The sequence below is a fragment of the Opisthocomus hoazin genome, chromosome 6 (assembly GCF_030867145.1).
Source record: "Opisthocomus hoazin isolate bOpiHoa1 chromosome 6, bOpiHoa1.hap1, whole genome shotgun sequence".
Classification (NCBI taxonomy): Eukaryota; Metazoa; Chordata; class Aves; order Opisthocomiformes; family Opisthocomidae; genus Opisthocomus; species Opisthocomus hoazin.
This window is the reverse complement of record NC_134419.1, coordinates 64,074,221-64,092,166: the sequence shown is the minus strand read 5'-3', so window position 1 is coordinate 64,092,166 and position 17,946 is coordinate 64,074,221. Positions and strand designations below refer to the sequence as shown.

At 49.0% G+C, this 17,946-nt stretch overlaps 1 protein-coding gene across 1 annotated transcript in view; it reads right to left on the bottom strand.

Moving 5' to 3' along the window:
• Positions 1–17,946, bottom strand: part of HPSE2 (heparanase 2 (inactive)) — a 112,778-nt gene that overhangs the window by 34,454 nt on the left and 60,378 nt on the right. The window contains exons 4-5 of the mRNA XM_075423546.1: positions 4,124–4,297; positions 3,364–3,535 (exon numbers count right to left, since the gene is read on the bottom strand). Coding sequence (XP_075279661.1) covers positions 3,364–3,535; positions 4,124–4,297 — 346 coding nt within the window. The remainder of the gene's footprint in view (positions 1–3,363; positions 3,536–4,123; positions 4,298–17,946) is intronic.

Genomic DNA, 17,946 nt, shown 5'->3' with positions numbered 1-17,946 from the left:
TGAATGGTCTAATTAACACCTCATCAAACTCAACTGTTGGTTGTGCCTGGAGAAATTCCCTCTTGCACCTGTGCACTCACAAGACACCATTCCTAGCCTTGCGCACAGCAGGTCCCAGCCATCGGAGCAAGGCTCTATCACTGCAGAGCCCGTCCTTACATCAGCAGTAGCAGTCCTGGTCTGGTCTCCAGGACTTGCCAGCCCAGAGTGACACTGATATGGTCTGTGGCTGCTCTGACACCCTGCACCGTGCAAGGTGGTGCAAGAGCTCAGGAGCAATAACTCAGCAGAGAAAGGCGTGGAAAGCCCATGCTGCTGCGTTTCAGGCAGAGCTCTCTTCCCCTCACCATATCCTACCCCTCCATCATGGGAAAGTGCATAGGTTTCACCCAGGACAGCTCAGTGTCACCTGTCTAAGGGCAGCCTTTGCAGTGGGACAATGTGCACACACCTCTACATGCTGCAAACCTTCAGGTGCCTGATCTGCACTCATCACCTAGCCTGTCTAGCAGAGCCCAGAGAAAGGTGGCACCCTTGGAGGGGTTCAGTCCCACCTTGTGCTGGAGGACATGCCCTAGGATTGGGTCAGAATGGCACTGGAGGTGTCTGCCTCCCAGCATTGGGACAGAGAGAGTCTGGTGCACAGAAGAGTGCAATGCCCAATTCATGTCAACACTACCATTGTTGCAGGACAAGGTTTAAACATAAAGAATCAGTTTAGCTTGGTTGCTTGAGATAACAATTAAACAGTTGACTACAATATTTAGAACACAGAGCATGCAACAGGAAAATGTAATTTTAGGTAATACTGCACAATGAGACTATCCTAAATGTTTCAGCACCTCAGGTAACTCTAGAGGCTTTCCCTGGATAACATCTAATTCCAGCTTCTACTGTTGGAGATTGCACTCCCTGGGCCTCTCTGAGCACTCTTTTCCCACTTCAGCTCATTTCCATTATTCGTTCCCCTCAAATCCGCTTCCTTGCTTTGTGAAACAGGGTACTGCTTGCCTGGCAGACTAATCCACCCATCCTGACCTCTGCACTGGGGTGTATCATCTCTCCCCTCCAGCCTTACTTAACACTTAAGTGATAATCTTCCACTTGGCATATCTCTTCCTATCTATCTGACTTCTGCTGTCATCACATTTTTTTAAAAAAAGAGCAAAACATTGCAGATTTTACATCATCAAGACTATTAACTGCACACACTTTATTTGCTCTGGAGCCTTCATCCTGCTGCGAGCACTACGTAGACCACTCATGGTGGTCTAGCAAGGCAGACAGCAGGCTTGCCACGGAGAGCATCTTCCTAAATTCCTTCTCCTCTTTCCCACTAGTTGACTGTGTGGTGCTTATTCAGGATCCCCAGAGGCATGTCCTGGCTGTGACAGCCCCAGCAGGTGCTGAGCCCCATCCCGTTGACCAGTCTGTGATGCTCCTGCAGAAGGCAGAGCTCTCAGTAGCACTAACCGAGAGTGCTGAAGAGACCTCAGGGAGCTGCTGGGAATAAAGCTCATGCTGTCAAGCAGCTTAGGCACTGGGGTTTATTTGTTTGTCCTTTTGCAACTCCATTTCCAAATACTGCAAATGAGCATTTAGTCCTTTGTCTTTGTGTAATCAGACTTGTTCCTCCTCTTTACACCCTGCCGGGCAGTAACGGGGTATTTATGCGGGAAGACAAGCAGCTCTTGTCTCGCAGGACCCCATGGGCTGTGAGGCCATGAAGGCACGTGCCGCTCACCATGAGCTGCAGACAGCCAGGGTTTGGAGTGCGGCACACAATGTTTCTCCACGGGAGAGAGAAATCACTTTGAGCGCCTGTGGACCAGCATCACCCTGGCAGGCAGGGATGGCAGCAGAGAAACTGCATATAGCTTGGAGAGCGGGCCTGCTCGTCACAGCTCTTTTGGACGAGTGTGGGGGTCTGGAGAGCCCCCACGATCCCGTCACCAGGGCTGCTCAAACCCCAGCTCTTACTTTCCTTCCCTGTCATTCGAGATGGTGTTTCTGCCATCCTCTCCATCAGGTTGTACGCTACAGCCTCGCTCCCGGGTCGCCATCAGTCAGAGCACGGCTCCAGCAACGCAGAGCTGCCGGACCACCCCGGCCATGCGACTCGGCTCTTCCAACCCCTCTTCCCTACCACCCGGCTGCAGTGCATGAAGGGCAAATGCAGCAGCAGGACTTCTCTAAGAGCTTCTTGGCTCTCATCCCTGCTGTTTTCCTTACTCAGACCGCTCTTCCCGGTGCTAATAGATTTCCTGCTGATCAAGGCTACTATAGCATTTTGTAACTCCCCCGCGCCGCTTTCACCAGGGCTCCTGCAAGCGATGCACTCGTGTGGCGTCGGTGGCAGCCGTGGTGTGGGCACAGGGGCTGCTCCCCCACCTTCGTCAGCGGGAGGGGTGCTGGCGTCGCACCTGGTTCAACCAACTTTATGGTCTCTTTGTGCTGCTGCAGCAGAGCTGAGAATCTGGCCCTGGCTCCCTCCCCACCTCACCGGGGACTGCATCAGTGTGCTGTTTATTGTTTCTGCCAGATCATTCATGCAGATGTTAATGAATGCTAGACCCAGCTTTGCTCCCAGCAGAATCCCTTCCACACCTCCCCCTGCCCAGCCCTCTGCACTGGAGTTTCTGTTTACAGTCCTGCAGGGAATTTCCCCTCTGCTGCATGGTCTTTGAGCCGTACAGTCCCTGTTCCTGCTGCCAGCAGGCTCCCACACCTCCCTGGTTCCTGTAGCTGTCCAACGTCACCTCCAGGTGTCTGCGTCCCTCACTGTCACCATTCCTTCTCCACCTCTGGCCTCCCCAAACTAGGGAAATGTCATTTCTCCTAGGAGGGAGCAGAGGGCTTGGGCAGCAAAGAAAGTCACGGCAGGTTCTTCCTCTGGACAGATGGAGAAAGCACAGGGAGAAGAAACTACCAAAGAGGAAGAGCAAACCAATTTGTCCAGGAGGACTCTGAGACAACACCTACACTGGTAAGTGGTGCCAGGACCCACCTCCTGGCCCTGCAGCCCAGAGGGGTGCAGCATCCTGCACCCACACCACAGTGTTATCTTCATATCCCAACACAGTGGGCACCTCAATCTGCCTATAATTAGAAAATGCTGGGAATACTTGGGAAAGTGTTAATCTATCCAGCCCATAATCCCATCAGGGCCCTCTGCAGAAGTTTAGCAGCACAGATGACCATGTCCCCAAGCCCCTGGTACTGCGGTGGCTGGGCTGCACAGAGCCTTGCTGTCCTGGCAGCTTTTGGACATTGGGAAGCCAAAGCGCAAGTCTACCTGCTGCTGAGGGCATCAGTCTCAGAAGGGGTTTCTGATCTCTTCTTGATCAAAGCAACATCACTTACCCTTCCAGGAGAGCGATGACATTCTTTCTGGGCCTCCCAATGTTTGGCCCATAGAGGTTTGCTCTGGAATAAGTGCGGATAAGCTGCAGCAGGCTTCTCAGCTGGATGTAGTCCTTCCCCAGCTGGCTGCCGTTCACCGAGCGGCCGATCAGGGTCCGATAGTTATTGGGCTCTGGGAAAATAAAAATAGACAAGCAAGGCTTGCCAGCTCTGCTCCTTAATCCGTGCTTCCGGAGAGAGACACACAGCTCACATGCTGTCGCGCAGCTTGAGCTCCGCCGAGCTGCCTGCCTGCTCTGCGGAGCAGCATGAGGAGGCTCGGAGGCATGGATGAGGGCCATCGCTTGCTCTCCTGTGCCAGCATCTTCTCCTGCATTCCTTTTGCTGTGTGCTGGGTGAAGGACCTGCACCTTGGTGTCATGCTCCTGACCCTATCGGGTCCCCCGCTTCCCCTGGCACTGCAGCCACCACACAAGTCCACACAGCTACTGGTCTTCCCACCCCAGGACTGTCTGTACCCAGCAGCCAGGGCAGAAGCATTTCATGTGTTTAATACCAACTGATGGAAACATCCAGATAAGGTGCAAACACAAGCCAGGTCTGTCTCAGAGATGGTGCTGCCTTACAGCAGGAACCTTTAAATCCCTCTGAACCTACATTGGCAAAACATCCTGAGATTTGCAAAGATCTTATTCCAAAAGGGAACACCTTTCTGCTACCGTGAGCTCTGTTCCTATGGCTCTCCTGTTCCCACACTCACCGTTACCCAGCTCCCAGGAAATGTTGTACTTCTTGCTGGCGCTGTACTTCAGCAGGCTGAGGGCATTGGAGCTGTTCCAGGAGTTGTTGGGATTTCGGCGCAAAGCATTCAGTGCAAAGATCAGGTGAAGGCCAGAGCAGTCAGCAAAGTTATAGAGTTTATCTAGAGACCTGGCTGGGAAAAAACAAAAAACAGCTTGTAATTCAAATGAAAGCTACTTCCAGAGAGGTTCAAATGATCCTGCTGTCCATCAGACCTTAGCTTCTGTGTAGGATGAGCGAGGGTCAAATGCCATCTCCGCGGCACCTGTAACCGCAGAAATGCACCTGACCTTTGAAACCGGGATAGGATTCCAGGTGTGGGCTCATCTCCTTCCAGCATGAAACTTGGATGCCCTCCACCACTGTGTCAGAGCTAGGGGCCATGTTACCAGAGACAAGTGACTTTATAACATCTCTTTTCATCTGCTCTTGGCAAGGAAATCTCAGTCTTTCCTGTGCTTATCCTGCCTTGCATCTCTTTCAGAGCAGATCGCTGCAGAGTCTGAGGAGCAGAGGAGGAAATCACGCCCCCCAGGGCTGCCAGCTCATGGCCACCTCTCCTGCTCTCTGCTCCCACAGCCCCTTGTGCCGTAACCAAGCCCCAGCAATAACCAAGCAGAGCCTCCGACGCGTGCACCATGCGCCTGGCTAACCTCTGCTCTGCACGCAGAGAGAGGAGATTTGTGCCACCTCTTGAGCTCAGGGAGAGAGGAGAGCTCCCTGCCTGGCACAGCACGGCAAAGCCCTGCTGCTGGGGTGGCCCTCCTGGGGTGCTGGCTCACTGTGGGATTCATGTCCTACCTGCCGGTCCCAAAGCTCGCCGGCTGGCAACTACCCTGCCACGCTGTGGCCTTGATGAGCAGTGAGGTACCAGCCAGCAGCAGAAGTAGACACCAAAGAAAGAGCTGACCCACTATTCAGGGGGGAGGGACATTAGCACAGGGCACTACTGGGAAAGCCAAAGTATTAAATACCTTTTTCTGCTTCAGTCTTCCCTAAAAACTCAAAAACAATCAAATGCCTGACGAAGCTAAATGCCAATGTTAGCAGGATACAAATTCACATGACAGCGAGAGGAGATTTGGTTAGAAAGCAATTAGATAACTGTGGTGTTTTCAGTCGTCCCTGCCTGTTGATCTGCATCCCAGGACACTCCGCGAGCTTCCTGAAGCAGCCTCGGAGATGCAACCACTTAACTGTGAGGAGCCACCGGGGATGGGGAGGTTCCAGGGGGCTGGGGAGGGCAGACCAGGGGCTCTGCTTGCAGATGAGGGGAAGGAGGCGCTGGGGAATTTCAGAGCAGGCAGACTAGATTCAGGTCCCAGAAAAATACTTGGACAAATAATCAAGCTGCTTGTCAGCACTTACAAAATATAAGGAGATGATCAACAGCCGCAGGAATGCGTCAAGAACAAATCACACTGAAGCAATCTACTGACAGGAGAGCAAGGCTTGCGGGCAGCAAAGCAGCCATTTAGGTCTTATACTTCGATGGTTTTTAAGGCTTTTGACATGACTGCACATGATATTCTCTCTAGAAAGTGAGGTAACCCTGGTCTAGTCAGAACCACAGTGAGAAATATGCACACCGAGAGCAGCTACCAGTAATTTGCTGTTCAACTGCAGGGTCTAGGCAGCCTGCTCTGGGTGTCTTTACACCTTTCCAATACAGAGGGGTACAAACGAGCAGAGGATAGATACATCAGACTCGCTGTGGCACTAAGGTGCTAGCGTGCACCACCATGGCCAAGGGAGCTGAAGGGGATGGAGAGGAGGTGACTGCATGCTCAGGGAGCTGCTCTAAGCCCAGGGCGATGCTCTGAGACTCCCTGTGCCTGCACTGCCCGACTGAGGTGCGAGCGAGATGGTGACAGCCAGGAGCTGCTCGCTCTGGTCAGGATAAGCTGCTCACAGCCTGTACACCTGCATTTATTCTGTTGACTTTCCTGGTCACCAAAAGCCTTGGTGAATATAGAGCCAGCTCCAAGGTCTGAGAAGAAGAAACTTATTTTCAAAGCAACTTTTAAAGGAGGGTCAAGGAAATACGCTAACTGAATAGCTAATGTTTAATGGAACGCAGAAAAGTCATGGAAAGGAGAAGAAAGCGAAAATGTGACGAAGAAATTCCTAATCCCTTTCACAACCTTCTTCTAAACGCTACTGGTTGTTTGAGTGAAAAGTAGCTGAATTAGATTAACCTAATGTTTTCATCCCACTGGTTCAGGCACATTAGCTGTTTTTCTGGATATTTAGTGAATTAGAGACAGATACAGTTACTTAATACACATTTAGTTCAGACCTCCAGACAAAAGGCTGCGCTTGAAATGAGACCGCTATGAAGAGGATTAAGACAGACACCTAAATGACAACATGAAGATAGCAAAAAGGTGTTACCTGCAGTTCCCCTGCTAGAAATAAAACATTTTCACTGGTGCAAAACAGTTGCAGTTTTCAAATACTACAGGAGGGGATTTGATTCATATTTAGGAGCCTTTGCAGAGGACTGGGAATTGATTTTCCATGCATCCACCAGAGGAAACAAGCCGTCTGTTTATCCCAGTGCAGGGCCTGCCACTGTGAAATTATATTTTCCCCATGACGCTTCTTTTGTTTCCATGCGCCTGGACACAGAGATGCCACGTGTATTTCATGTTCTGCCACTATCTTCCAAGCTGGAAACCTCAGTGATCAGCGGAGAGAGCTAGGAGAAACACACAGATGTCTGGGGGTTGCTCCTGCAGGTTTCCAGTGGTCTCCCAGCACGCAAACCGACCTGCAGACCACAACGAGGCTGCGAAGAGCAGAAAACTACTAATAAACCTATCTCTGCATCAAACCAGCTTGTTAATATGGGCACTCTTGCCATCAAGAGTATCAGGTATCAAGCCTGTTTATCTCCTTTATCCTTGGCAGCTCTCTAAGGATGGTGTGAATCTGGAAGCATCGGTCTCTCTGGTGACTCTAGCAGAGCCTTGATGATCAGTTTGCACAACATGCCCAACTGTTAGTGGCTAAAGAGCATATCTGACCCCTTCTAAGGTGACTGCCTCAAACTGGACATCTCTGTTGCAGACAGATGTGGTTAGATAAGAAGAGTACTGTCACGGGTAGCTAAAGCACAAAAAGAAGCATATTTAGAAGCCCTCGAGTGATGTCCAGCCCTCCCCAAGCACAAACAGGGCCAAAAGAGAATGCTATAAATATTTTACTGCCATGACTAGGGATGGGCACATTACTTCTGAGTAATGAGAACATGAAGAATAGCAGTATTATTAACAGCTGGCTAAAACTGACTTTGAATTCTGGATAATTGCACTGTTTTTTCTTCATCAAACACAGAATCTTCCAGGAACTTAACCTTTCCCCAGCTAACAGATCATTAGGCAAGGCTTTCACAAAGCATTTCAACAGAAAAAGCCATTGTCGTACCAGAATGAATCTTAATAGAGCAGAACTAGATTTATAAGACATTCTTCCCTGCCCCTTCTCCCCCTCCGCCTGGTGCAGAGATGCACACACTCGGTACTCATGTGCCACTGAGCTCAGGGAGAAGGAATAAAGCAAAAAACCAAGATGAAAAACAGAGAAAAAACAAAAAGTACAAGGATGCTGAGAGTCCGCTTCTGCCACTTACTAATGCTCGGATAGCTGGAGCGAGGCTAACCAAGGCAGCAAAGCTACGTGCTCTGTTCCCTCACGCCCCGCGGCAGTGCTTGCTGGCATGTTTCAGTGGGGATGGATGCCTGCCTTGGCGGGTTTGGGACTAACAGCAGCCGGTGGGCAGAGACAGAGGCCCCATGGCCCTGGGACAAAAAAAGAAACTGGAAGATATTCGGGCTTTCTCAACCTTTTACATCCTTGGTTGCAGAGGCTTGGATGCATCTGGAGAGTGAATGCCGCCTGGCAATGCATGGCTGGGTGGCCGCCAGTGAAGATCTGCTCGCAATCCTGCCCTCAACTGAAGCTCTGTACAGGAATTAAAAATCTTGGCTGTTTGCGTGGATCTCTCACCCTGCACAGAGGGAGACAAACAATTTCAAAATGCAGGAGAAGGTGTCTGTGAGACCATAAATGGTGGTGGGGTTCACTGGATCAATACGTCCTTTGGGATTCTTTCCCATTTTTCTCCTTTTTATACAAGGCTAAAATTTAAAATTCTCTGGAAGATGGATGGCACTTAACTCTGTGGCATGCCAACACAAAATCTGAGGCACATTAAAACATCTCTGTCAGTTTAAAATTATTGGAAAGACTTTCCAGTTGTAGTTACTGAAATAAACATTATACTAGATACTTTATAAAGAACATGGTATTGACTGCCATTTGGTAAGAGGGACAGTTCAATAATTTCTGGGTTTGAAAGTCTTCCACATTTTTTATTCTGCTTCAGGAATTTTGCTTTGGCAGGGTTCAGCATGAAGAGTGGAAATTCATGTGCGCGCTGAGACAGAGCCTGAGATCAGCCAGTGGGCTGAGGGGTGGTGGGGCATGGCACAGCATGCTGGGGGCTTTCGTAACTCTGGGAAGACAACCAGGAGGACAGGAAAGAAGAGCCTGTTCTCCCTCTATCCTCTCCATTCACCACGTCTGTCTCTAGCATGCACATCGTGTGCCAGTGACAAAGAGGACGGTGCGAGAGCTGAGCACGGGGCGGGCAGTGCACACTGCACTCCCCCATCCGCAGGTTAGCTGAGAGACCAAGCAAATGTACAACAGATGAACCCGTTTGTTGATAAAGCAAAGAAATGCATTTCTAGAAATAACGAATTCAACTAATCACGGGTATTGCTCAACTCTGCATTCCCCATAAATTCTGAGCAATGCTGGATCGTCCCTGCAAACAGCTCCTGGTGCCAGCACCGAAGCCAGCAGTATCTCCTGACCCTCGAGGACTCCACAAGAGATAGCGGAGGGAAGGGTTTGGGAAAGACCTGGCAAAGAGCAAAAAGAAGCCCAAAGAGAGCTTTACAGGGAGGGGGCAGAAAGGGTGGTACAGACTGTTCAGACAAGAGATGAGTAAGAGGGCTGGTAAGAGCAATGGATGGAAAAAGAAAGGTATTCCCACTTACAGAAGAACAAGTGGGTACACAGAAAGTTTATTTACAAACAAATTGCCACCACAGTCAGCTGAATCCCATTTGCACTGGCTCTCTTGGGCTGAAAATCCTCATAAACCCACGTGTGTGGCAAGAACTTAATGTTTTCTTAGCAAATAAATATGAATCAGAAGATATTCAGCAGGCAATCAGAGTAACTCCAGACCCATGGGACAGGTCTGCAAAACTGGCTTGAAATCTTCCCACGGATTCCATCCCCATTTCAGACAGGGAAACCAGAACCCCCCCATCCACAATTTGCCCAGTTAAAGCACCAAAGAATAGCCTTCACCATCACTGCAAGTTCAGAGGAAAAGCAACATCGCATACTGTCTGTAGACACTATAACATCCAGCCTGATCCACTGGATCATGGGAAGATTTTCCTATTCTCACTGCATGCTAAACCGTTCCTTCAAAGTTGCTGCTTAAAGAGAATTTTAAAAATTTTGAGGCTACCAAGAAACCCACACAGTTGCTGGAAATTGCATTCTAATGATGACCATCCCAGCTGGGAAGCTGTTTGGTTTTAATTCCGTCTTCTGAAGCATTTTGCTATGCAGTAAAACCACACCGTGTAAAGATGCTGAAGAATTCCTAGGCAAAATTACTGGCAGGAGGGAAAAGTTTGCTTGCCTCAGACAGACACACGTTTCACCTGAAATGCTCCCTCTACCTGGTCAGGCTCCCAATTTCCCCCAAGGAGGATGGAGGTGTGTGGAGCCGTCCCTTGCTCTCGTTTACCTCCCAGGATTCCTCATCGCTCTACGGAGGAGCAAAGGCTGGGGTCGTGCTGCACGCAGGAAGCGCTTCCCAAGGCAAGGTGCAGCCTTGGAGGTCTGCTCTGAGTGACATGAAGTGCTTTGGCAGAGCCTAACGGTGCTATAGAAAAGGGATCTAGTTTAATCCCATCTGAAGAATACCTGAAAGTTGGAGGAACTGGCTTTAATACTGCCAGCCAGTAAAGAAATGCTGCGCGCTGTGTGTTAATGAGAACCTGGATTTTATATCCAGATGGATGACAGGTGGGGGATCTGGGGCTATTCCCCCTGGAGTATCAAGGGGGCCTTGTTCCAAGGGAATTGTTGTCATCATCCCTGGTCTTTAAGCAGCTGAACATCGACCCTCAATATCCATTCAAGTCTTTAACTAGATTTTTCATTTCACTGCCAATGCAGAGGTGATTATGCTGACCACGTGAGCTAGGTTTAGTCCTTAACACCACCATACAGAAATAGCAGTCTGGGGGCTTGGTGTCAATCTCTCGCCAATAAGGAGCTTGGCTGGCCGCCATGGATTGTGGGCCGAGTTCCCAGCTGGCATACAACTTGGAAGACAACCACGAGGTCTGGGTTCAATATCCAATTGCTAAGGAGTCTGGCTGACAGCCTCATTTTGTGGAATGAATCCCAAATTAATATAATGCTTTTGATACCAGACAAGGGGCATGGCCCACTTCCAAATGCTGTAAGGGCTCAGATAAAAGCCGTAGGCATTGGGTTCAGTGTGTAAATGGTATCGAGGTCGGATAACAGTCAGGATTGGGATTAATCCTCAGATGGTGAGAAAAAGGAATGAGCCCTGAGCTCTGCCCTCGTGCAAAAAAAAAAAAAAAAAAGAGCTCAAATGAGCTGAATAGCTCTGTTTTCAATCCTTGCATGGTAAAGAGCTCACAGGACAGTAATGGTTTCTAGGACCAAGTGTAAATTGACACAGAGCTTCAGAAGAGATGTGGGATCTGGGTTCAATCTCCAAATTCTGTAAAGCTCAGATAATGGCCAGAGGGGCAATTTCCAAACCCTCTGTTCCAGCCTGGTGCCTGGGAAGGAACCAAGATCACATTACAGCTAAGAAAGCTGCTTTCTTCTGCAAGATGTCTTCCCGTTTGGATCAGGATGAATCCAGCATCTTCTAAAGTTTCAGAGGGAAATAGAGGTGGCTGGGGAGAGCGCTACAGGTTTGAGCAGGGCAGAAGAACAGAGCAAGAAAAAGTAAGACAGTGAGCACCACCTGCTCTTGCGCACCTTGCTGGCCACCCCAGATCACTGGGCTTGATCCATGGAAACTGCTCCAGAGAAAACACGGGTAGAGCTCATCAGCATCCTTGCTGCTCCACAGTGCCTGCACCGCTGGGCGTCCTCGGGGCCTCTGCAGGAGGCAGCTCAGCCCACGGAGAGATGGTGATAGCCTGCGTCGCAGTTACTTCTCCCTGACGCTGCTTGTACAAGGCATCGGTGTGAATCAGCATGCGCACCAGTAACTCGCTCCTGCTCTCACAGCTCACTCGTGGAGTAGCCTCCTGACGCAGCAAGGCTAGTTTGCTTGAAGTCATTGCACTTTGTACAAACGAATGCAAACAAAATTTATATACAATATTCAAATACTACTTTGAGTGGGCATTTAAAGTTGGCCTGTTATGTAAGAAACCCTTCCTGGACATTGTTTTATCGAAAGCGATACTGTTCCTGTGAAAAGTTTCAAATTTGGTAAATCAGCACTATCTCCCTCCCCTTGAGGAAATCCTTTAAAATCTAACTGCGGTCCCTGGGGCTCTCAGCTGTAACTCCAAAGTCCGAATAGGATGGACCACAGAGGACAGGGTCCGATCACTGTAAGCACTGATATAACAAGATGTGGTTTGTAAATCAGCCAGACCCTGGAGCAGCAACTGCAGACTTTGGTTAAAAAACCTCAAAACACTCTCTCAGAGCAGCAACTATCCACTCCTAAGGACCAGGGGTGCTAAAGACAAGCCCTGTCAGCACTATCCCCTGCGCAGGTGGTGGGCACAGCCCAGTGTTTTGCCCTTTATCCTGTGCAAAGCTACAATGCTGAGGACAGGTTACGGCTCGAGCTACAAATCTGCCTTCCTCCAGGCTGTACCTATGCACGTGGAGGGAGTGAACCCACCGGGCTTGGGAACACGGCTGCAGATATAACCCAGCTCTGCTGCCAGACCGTTTGCTGACAGAATGACTGTTTTATATGGCTATAAGAGCAGCTATAAGCGCAGCTGTCTGAAAAGCAACAAAATCTATGATGTGTGTTTCTAAATCCAATGACAGCTGGCAGTGCTGTGCAGCAGTTCATTCCTTGTTCTACACAGTTTAGCTGAAACACTTCTCTGCGATCGCCCCAATTTATCAACAAACAGCAGTTTCTGGAACAATTTAAAAGCATTCCCAAATAGGCAAGAAGTGGTCAGCTCTTCGAGCACTCAGCGATGCGCGAGCTCCCAAATAGGCAGGCAGACGGTGACGGACCAGGACAGCTGACGGGAGGACAGAGTGCCCTCTCCAGCCTCCTCGCAGTGAATCCCGGTGGGGTGGGGGGCTTGGAGGCAGGGGCACCTGGGCAGCTGCAGAGCATTACCCACGGGTGGGGGGAATGGGGACTTCTACTGTTTAAAGCTGGCCCAAGGCACAAATGTTAGCTGTTTCTGTGCTGCCACAAAAGAGAGGTGGCTTGGTCCCTGGGTGCTGCTGCTCCCCAGCCGAGGAAGCCACACGGAGGGGGATCTCCTCCCGCAACAGAGTCTCACCTCCCAGGCATGGGAAACCCCGTGCAGCGCCAACGCACAGAGGTGTGTACAAGATAACATGGTAGCTTGCTGCACAGCCATACGCTGTAACACACCGCAGAGCGAGAAGACACAAGGGCAGGTACCATGCCTGTCCCCACGCTCACCTCCTCCTGCCGCGGCAGGGCAGACAACAGCAGCCGTCACAGGGACCCACTCTCCTGTGCATCACGTGCTGCTCAGGCAAGCTGCATCCACATCATTCTTCCAAGGTGCTACAGTTCCAGTTTCTTTGTAAATACGTTTTCTCAACAGCACCTGAAGTGCTAACACTGCAGCAAGAGGATGGATGTTTTCAGTGCTTTCCTGCAAAACGTGAGCTGGGCAGCATGGGCTGAGCAACACCCCGTGCACATGCTGTGTGGCTAAACTGGAATGAAAGGTGAACAGGTATGAAGCATGTTTTTAACATGTTCATTTAATCCCAGTAAAATGCTTAACCCAGGTAAACTGGGCATCCAGTTCACCCATTCCCTTCAGTCTGTCCGGCAGCTCCGATACTCAGTTTTTGCTGCCTGAACTGCTGTCATGTGGCAGACACACGGCTTGATTCAGAAAAGTCTCGCACGGGGATGTGAGCCAGACCCACCCAACGGCATCCCCGGAGCTGCAGAAGGCGCAGCGCCTGGTACCGGACCTCCCTACCTCCCGCCCCCTGGGTCTCTTGCTGCTCCGGAGGAGAGTGACACTGATCAGTCATACTAGGAAGCTGAAATACCACATCGGGAACAAATTCAAATTGAGGACTTCAGCGTTGCCAAACCCCAACATTCAAAAATCATGAGTCAAGCTCCCAAAAAACATGGGACTGGCTCGGAAAACCTGGTTTTAACATAATTTTTATTGCCTGCTGTTTTCAAAAATTTTGGGTGCCTTTATAGGAAATTATTAAGCTCTTCTGCTAATAGCAGAGCTAAAATCTGGCTTGTTTTTATTTTCCTTTTTAACAGCAGTTGAAGTGCAGCAAAACAACTGTTTTATTTTACAAGTTGTTTGGGTTGGCCTCGCTTCGCCATGGGTGGGGGCTGCAGCCGGCGGCCAAGGGTGGCAGGGGCACGTCTGATACCCCTCGCCGGCGGGCGCTGCAACAGAGATGCTCTGCCATCAAGCAAGGGCCTGCTCATCTCGTCCCTAGCTATCTGGGGGATAAACCCAGAACCCACAAAAAAATCAGGTGCTTCATTTTATGGGTCTGGGTCAACGTTTTCTATCGTGCGAGGAGCTGCAGCCATGGCGTGCTGCTGAAAGCCGCCAGTTGCAGTCCCAGCTCATCCTTTCCTGCCTGCTGACTCCGCTCTCGCCATCGGCCATCCCTGGCTGTTCCCGCTCAGCGGCGCAGCTGATTTCCCTGGGAGGAAGAGGGAGTGACTAGGGCTCTTCGCACACTTTGTGAGCTGGGCATCTGGTATTTTTCAAAACTCTAAAACATTTTAACTGAAAACTGTCCTAAAAAAAAAGAACAAAACCAAAAAACAACACATAAAACCGGAAATGTTTCAATCTGAAATCCTTAATTAAAACCACACTCTTTAGTACATAAAGAAGGAAGTTAAAAAAGAAATGTACTTTTGCACATTACAGACAGCATTATAATAAACACAAAGCACTGCCAAAAAAAGAGGCATTTTCAAGGCTAAAGTAGATGCCTCCAGCTGCACTTAAATAATGTCAGAGGGCTTGTCCACACTGCCGAGTGTCGTTGCATTTGAACGCGATCGCGAATGACCAGGCTAGGCAGATGAGGAAGACGGCAATTATTGGCGCAGACGGCTAGCGCTGCGGCAAGGACCATAACCCGCTGGGGTCTGTGAACTCCTTTGACTTCCCACAGATCCCAGACCCTGGCCTTAATCTGTAAAATATTTGAAGGAACTGGCCCTGGCTCTTCCTGCTCCTCTGGGCTCGCAGATACGGCTCAGCTGGAGGGACCCCGTTTGGCAGGAGCTCTTCCCAGCTAATCTTTGGGGGAATCTTGTACCAAAGCACATAGGGTGGAGTCTGAACCTGATTTTGGAGGCACAGATGAATGGCTGGAAAAGGCCAGCGTCATTAGCCTGACATCCCACACCGCGCAGCCTGGGACGCACGTAAGGAGTGCAGGAGTCAAACCCAGTCCCTCAGCAGGACAGATCAGATCTTTCGTAAAGGTATCCACCACTGGCTTAGAATTTGCTGCAAGTAAGGAAATCAGCCTATCGCCATGTAAAATGTTGAAGTTATTTAATGTCCGTGGTCAAAATAGGCACCTGGGTTCTAGACCAAACTTACCTGTTTCAGCCTTCTAGTGACCGGATCTTGCTATACCCCTGCCTGCTAGGTTTTTGTTTCTTCTGATCTTATTCTTGAGAAGAATAAGATCAAGCCTCCTCTAAACATACTTTCATTAAGAAGCATTTGTTGCAGTCTTCAGTGTCTTCGCGGTCACGCAAGTTCTTCCAAGCTTCCAACCAATTCTGTAGCTCTGCTGTCCTACAAGTCTTAGCAAGCTACGTCAGCAACCCGCTGCAATGCGTGACTCTTAGGATATCACGAAACGATGTGGATGTGCTGAGGGAGGACAGGTCTGCTCAGACTCCAGCTCCTCTGCATCAGTCAAAGAGCTGTGCTTGAGTGCCCACTGCTGCCCCAGTGAGATGGTCTTCTGCAGAGAGAGGATACTGGAAAAAGTAGTGTCTGGGTGAAGATGGTTGGTACCTCCCCAACCTAGTGAGAGGACTGGAAACTAGGTCTGAAGGGAGCCACACACAAAAGTTAGTGGGTGCCCTAAAACCAACTGAAGGCTTGGGATATGGCTAAGGGAAAGGGAAATTGCGGTAGGCTCAGAGAAAAATTCTGAGTGAGAATAACAGGGCAGCCTTCTAATCATATTATACGTCTGCACATAAATGCCATGAGAACAGGGAATAAACAAAATTACTTTAAAGCCCTCATATACAACTACAGCATTTAGCCTCACACACGCTTCCTGGAAAGACATCACTGGAGAGGAATACTGGTATGAGAAGACGTAACTTCTTTAGAAAACAGAAAGAGGAAATAGGAAGGGGCTCTTTTGTATGAAGAATACTTTGGGGTTCACGAAGACATGAGAAACAGACTCTGTGCATGTCCCCAGCGACAGAGAAAGAGACAAGGTGCACAGGAGACAGCCCACAGAGCTCTGTTAATTAGAAAGACGACACAGACAGGGCCTTTTTGAGCATCTGACTGAAGCAGCCAAATTGAAGTTGGCAGGAATGGGTAATTTTAATTACCTTGGCATCTGCTAAAAACAGAGCAGAGCAGGTCCCAGATAGACCAAGCTGCTGGAATGCGTGGGGAAAAGTTGGTCTGAAGAAGGGAAAGTAGTAGGGGAGGGGATGTTTATTACTTGGATATTATTGATACAGAAAGTTGATTAATAGTCCAAAACCAGGAGTAAATTTGAGTGCGGGCGGTTACAAAATCAGAAAGTTCAGCAATTCAAGGCAGTGAAGGAACAAGAGCAACAGATTAAAGATAATGTATTTCAAAAAAAAGCAAATTTGAACAAATTCAGGGCACAGGTCAAGAGGATCTCTGGGGAAAGGAGTTTAAGACAGCATTTCCCAACCAGTGAGACATGGAGAGGCAACAGCTGTGCTGTGGGTCCAGGGGAGAAAGCAGCTGAAAGAGCAGCAGGAAAATACCCTGCAAATACATACAAATAAGAGGAAGAAAGAAGAAAATATAAATCTGTAACTCAGTGCAGAAGAGGGAACAACATATTGACAAAGAGACAGCTCTCTGTGTTAGCTTTCATGGAAAAAATTAACTGTGATGTGGCTGTTAATTACATTAATTTTAAGTGTGAAAGAGAAGCAGACCTGAAGAGGGAAGGAACAAGTGAAAGACCACTTAGGAAACCTAAACCACAAAAGTGCTCAGTTATCACCATGAAATCTGTGTCAGATTGTTTTGTCAAACACAGAAGATTCATATGTATTCAATAAATATTTTTTCTGCATTTTCACAGAGAATTTTGCCAGTATCAGCATGCCCTCTTGCAATAACACTGCACTTAGCTGAAATGGTTTTACTCCTGATATAATGAGAGTGTAGTTATTGCTTTTCTCCCCTGGATGCAGATGCATTCCTTGATACCCTCAGCTTCCTCTCACTGCTTGCAGTGTTTCAGGGGAATGCATCTCCTCCAGCTCTATTGCAATAGAGATATCCTAATCTTCATCCTTTTAAGGTGAGCAGGGAAGAACAGCCATGACTCCTTGTGAAGCAAGCACCTAAAGCGGCTCAGGTGGACTCCACAGGAGCTCTGTATCTCTTTATCTTCCTGGAGAACAACCCAAAGCCAGCCCAGCCCTGGAGACCAACACTGCAGATACATGGACTTGGATGGGATGGATGTTAAATTTCACAACAGTTACTCTGCAGCCACTGCTGCCAGAACAACTCCTCCGCATTAGTTAGCACACCCTCAGTCGCTGTGGAGATGGAGAGGGGTGCTCGCACAGCCTGCCAGGACAGTAGCTCCAAATATCTTCCATTAATCGTATCATGCCTAGAGGTGGCTGTCAAAAACGCAGGGAGCCACGTAGGCAGAAGAGGCCGACGAGAGCACAGCTCACTCGTGCTATGTGGGACTCAGCTAAACACGCAGCTAAAGGCTCTGCCGCAAGTTACTCCAAGCAATGAATGGATTTACATGTCAGATGTTAGCTCTTTTCCAGAGACCCTCTGCGTGTTTTTTAATACATCCGTGTACCCAACTGATGAGTGACCTACAGCACTGCCCTCCCTCCTTCTCCCCTCTTACTACTGGAACACAAATCCTTTAACTGAAAATACATCAGGAGCTAAGGAGTCGTACTAAAACCAAGTATACAAGGTGCTGGATTAAGCTAATGGTGTCATTGGCTTGCCTTCTGGGAGAGGGATCCGAGATTTTTGCAATTTACTTGTGAGATTTTTAAACTTACTCAGCTAAACAAATAACCACCGTTAAGCCTCTGAAAGGGATTCTGCCCCCAGGCAGAGGCGAGAGCCTTCCAAGACAATTCTCAAGGATAAAGGTTGATCTAAAAAAGCACAATTTCTCAAGGTTTAACTGAATGCATCTCTCTGGTTAAGT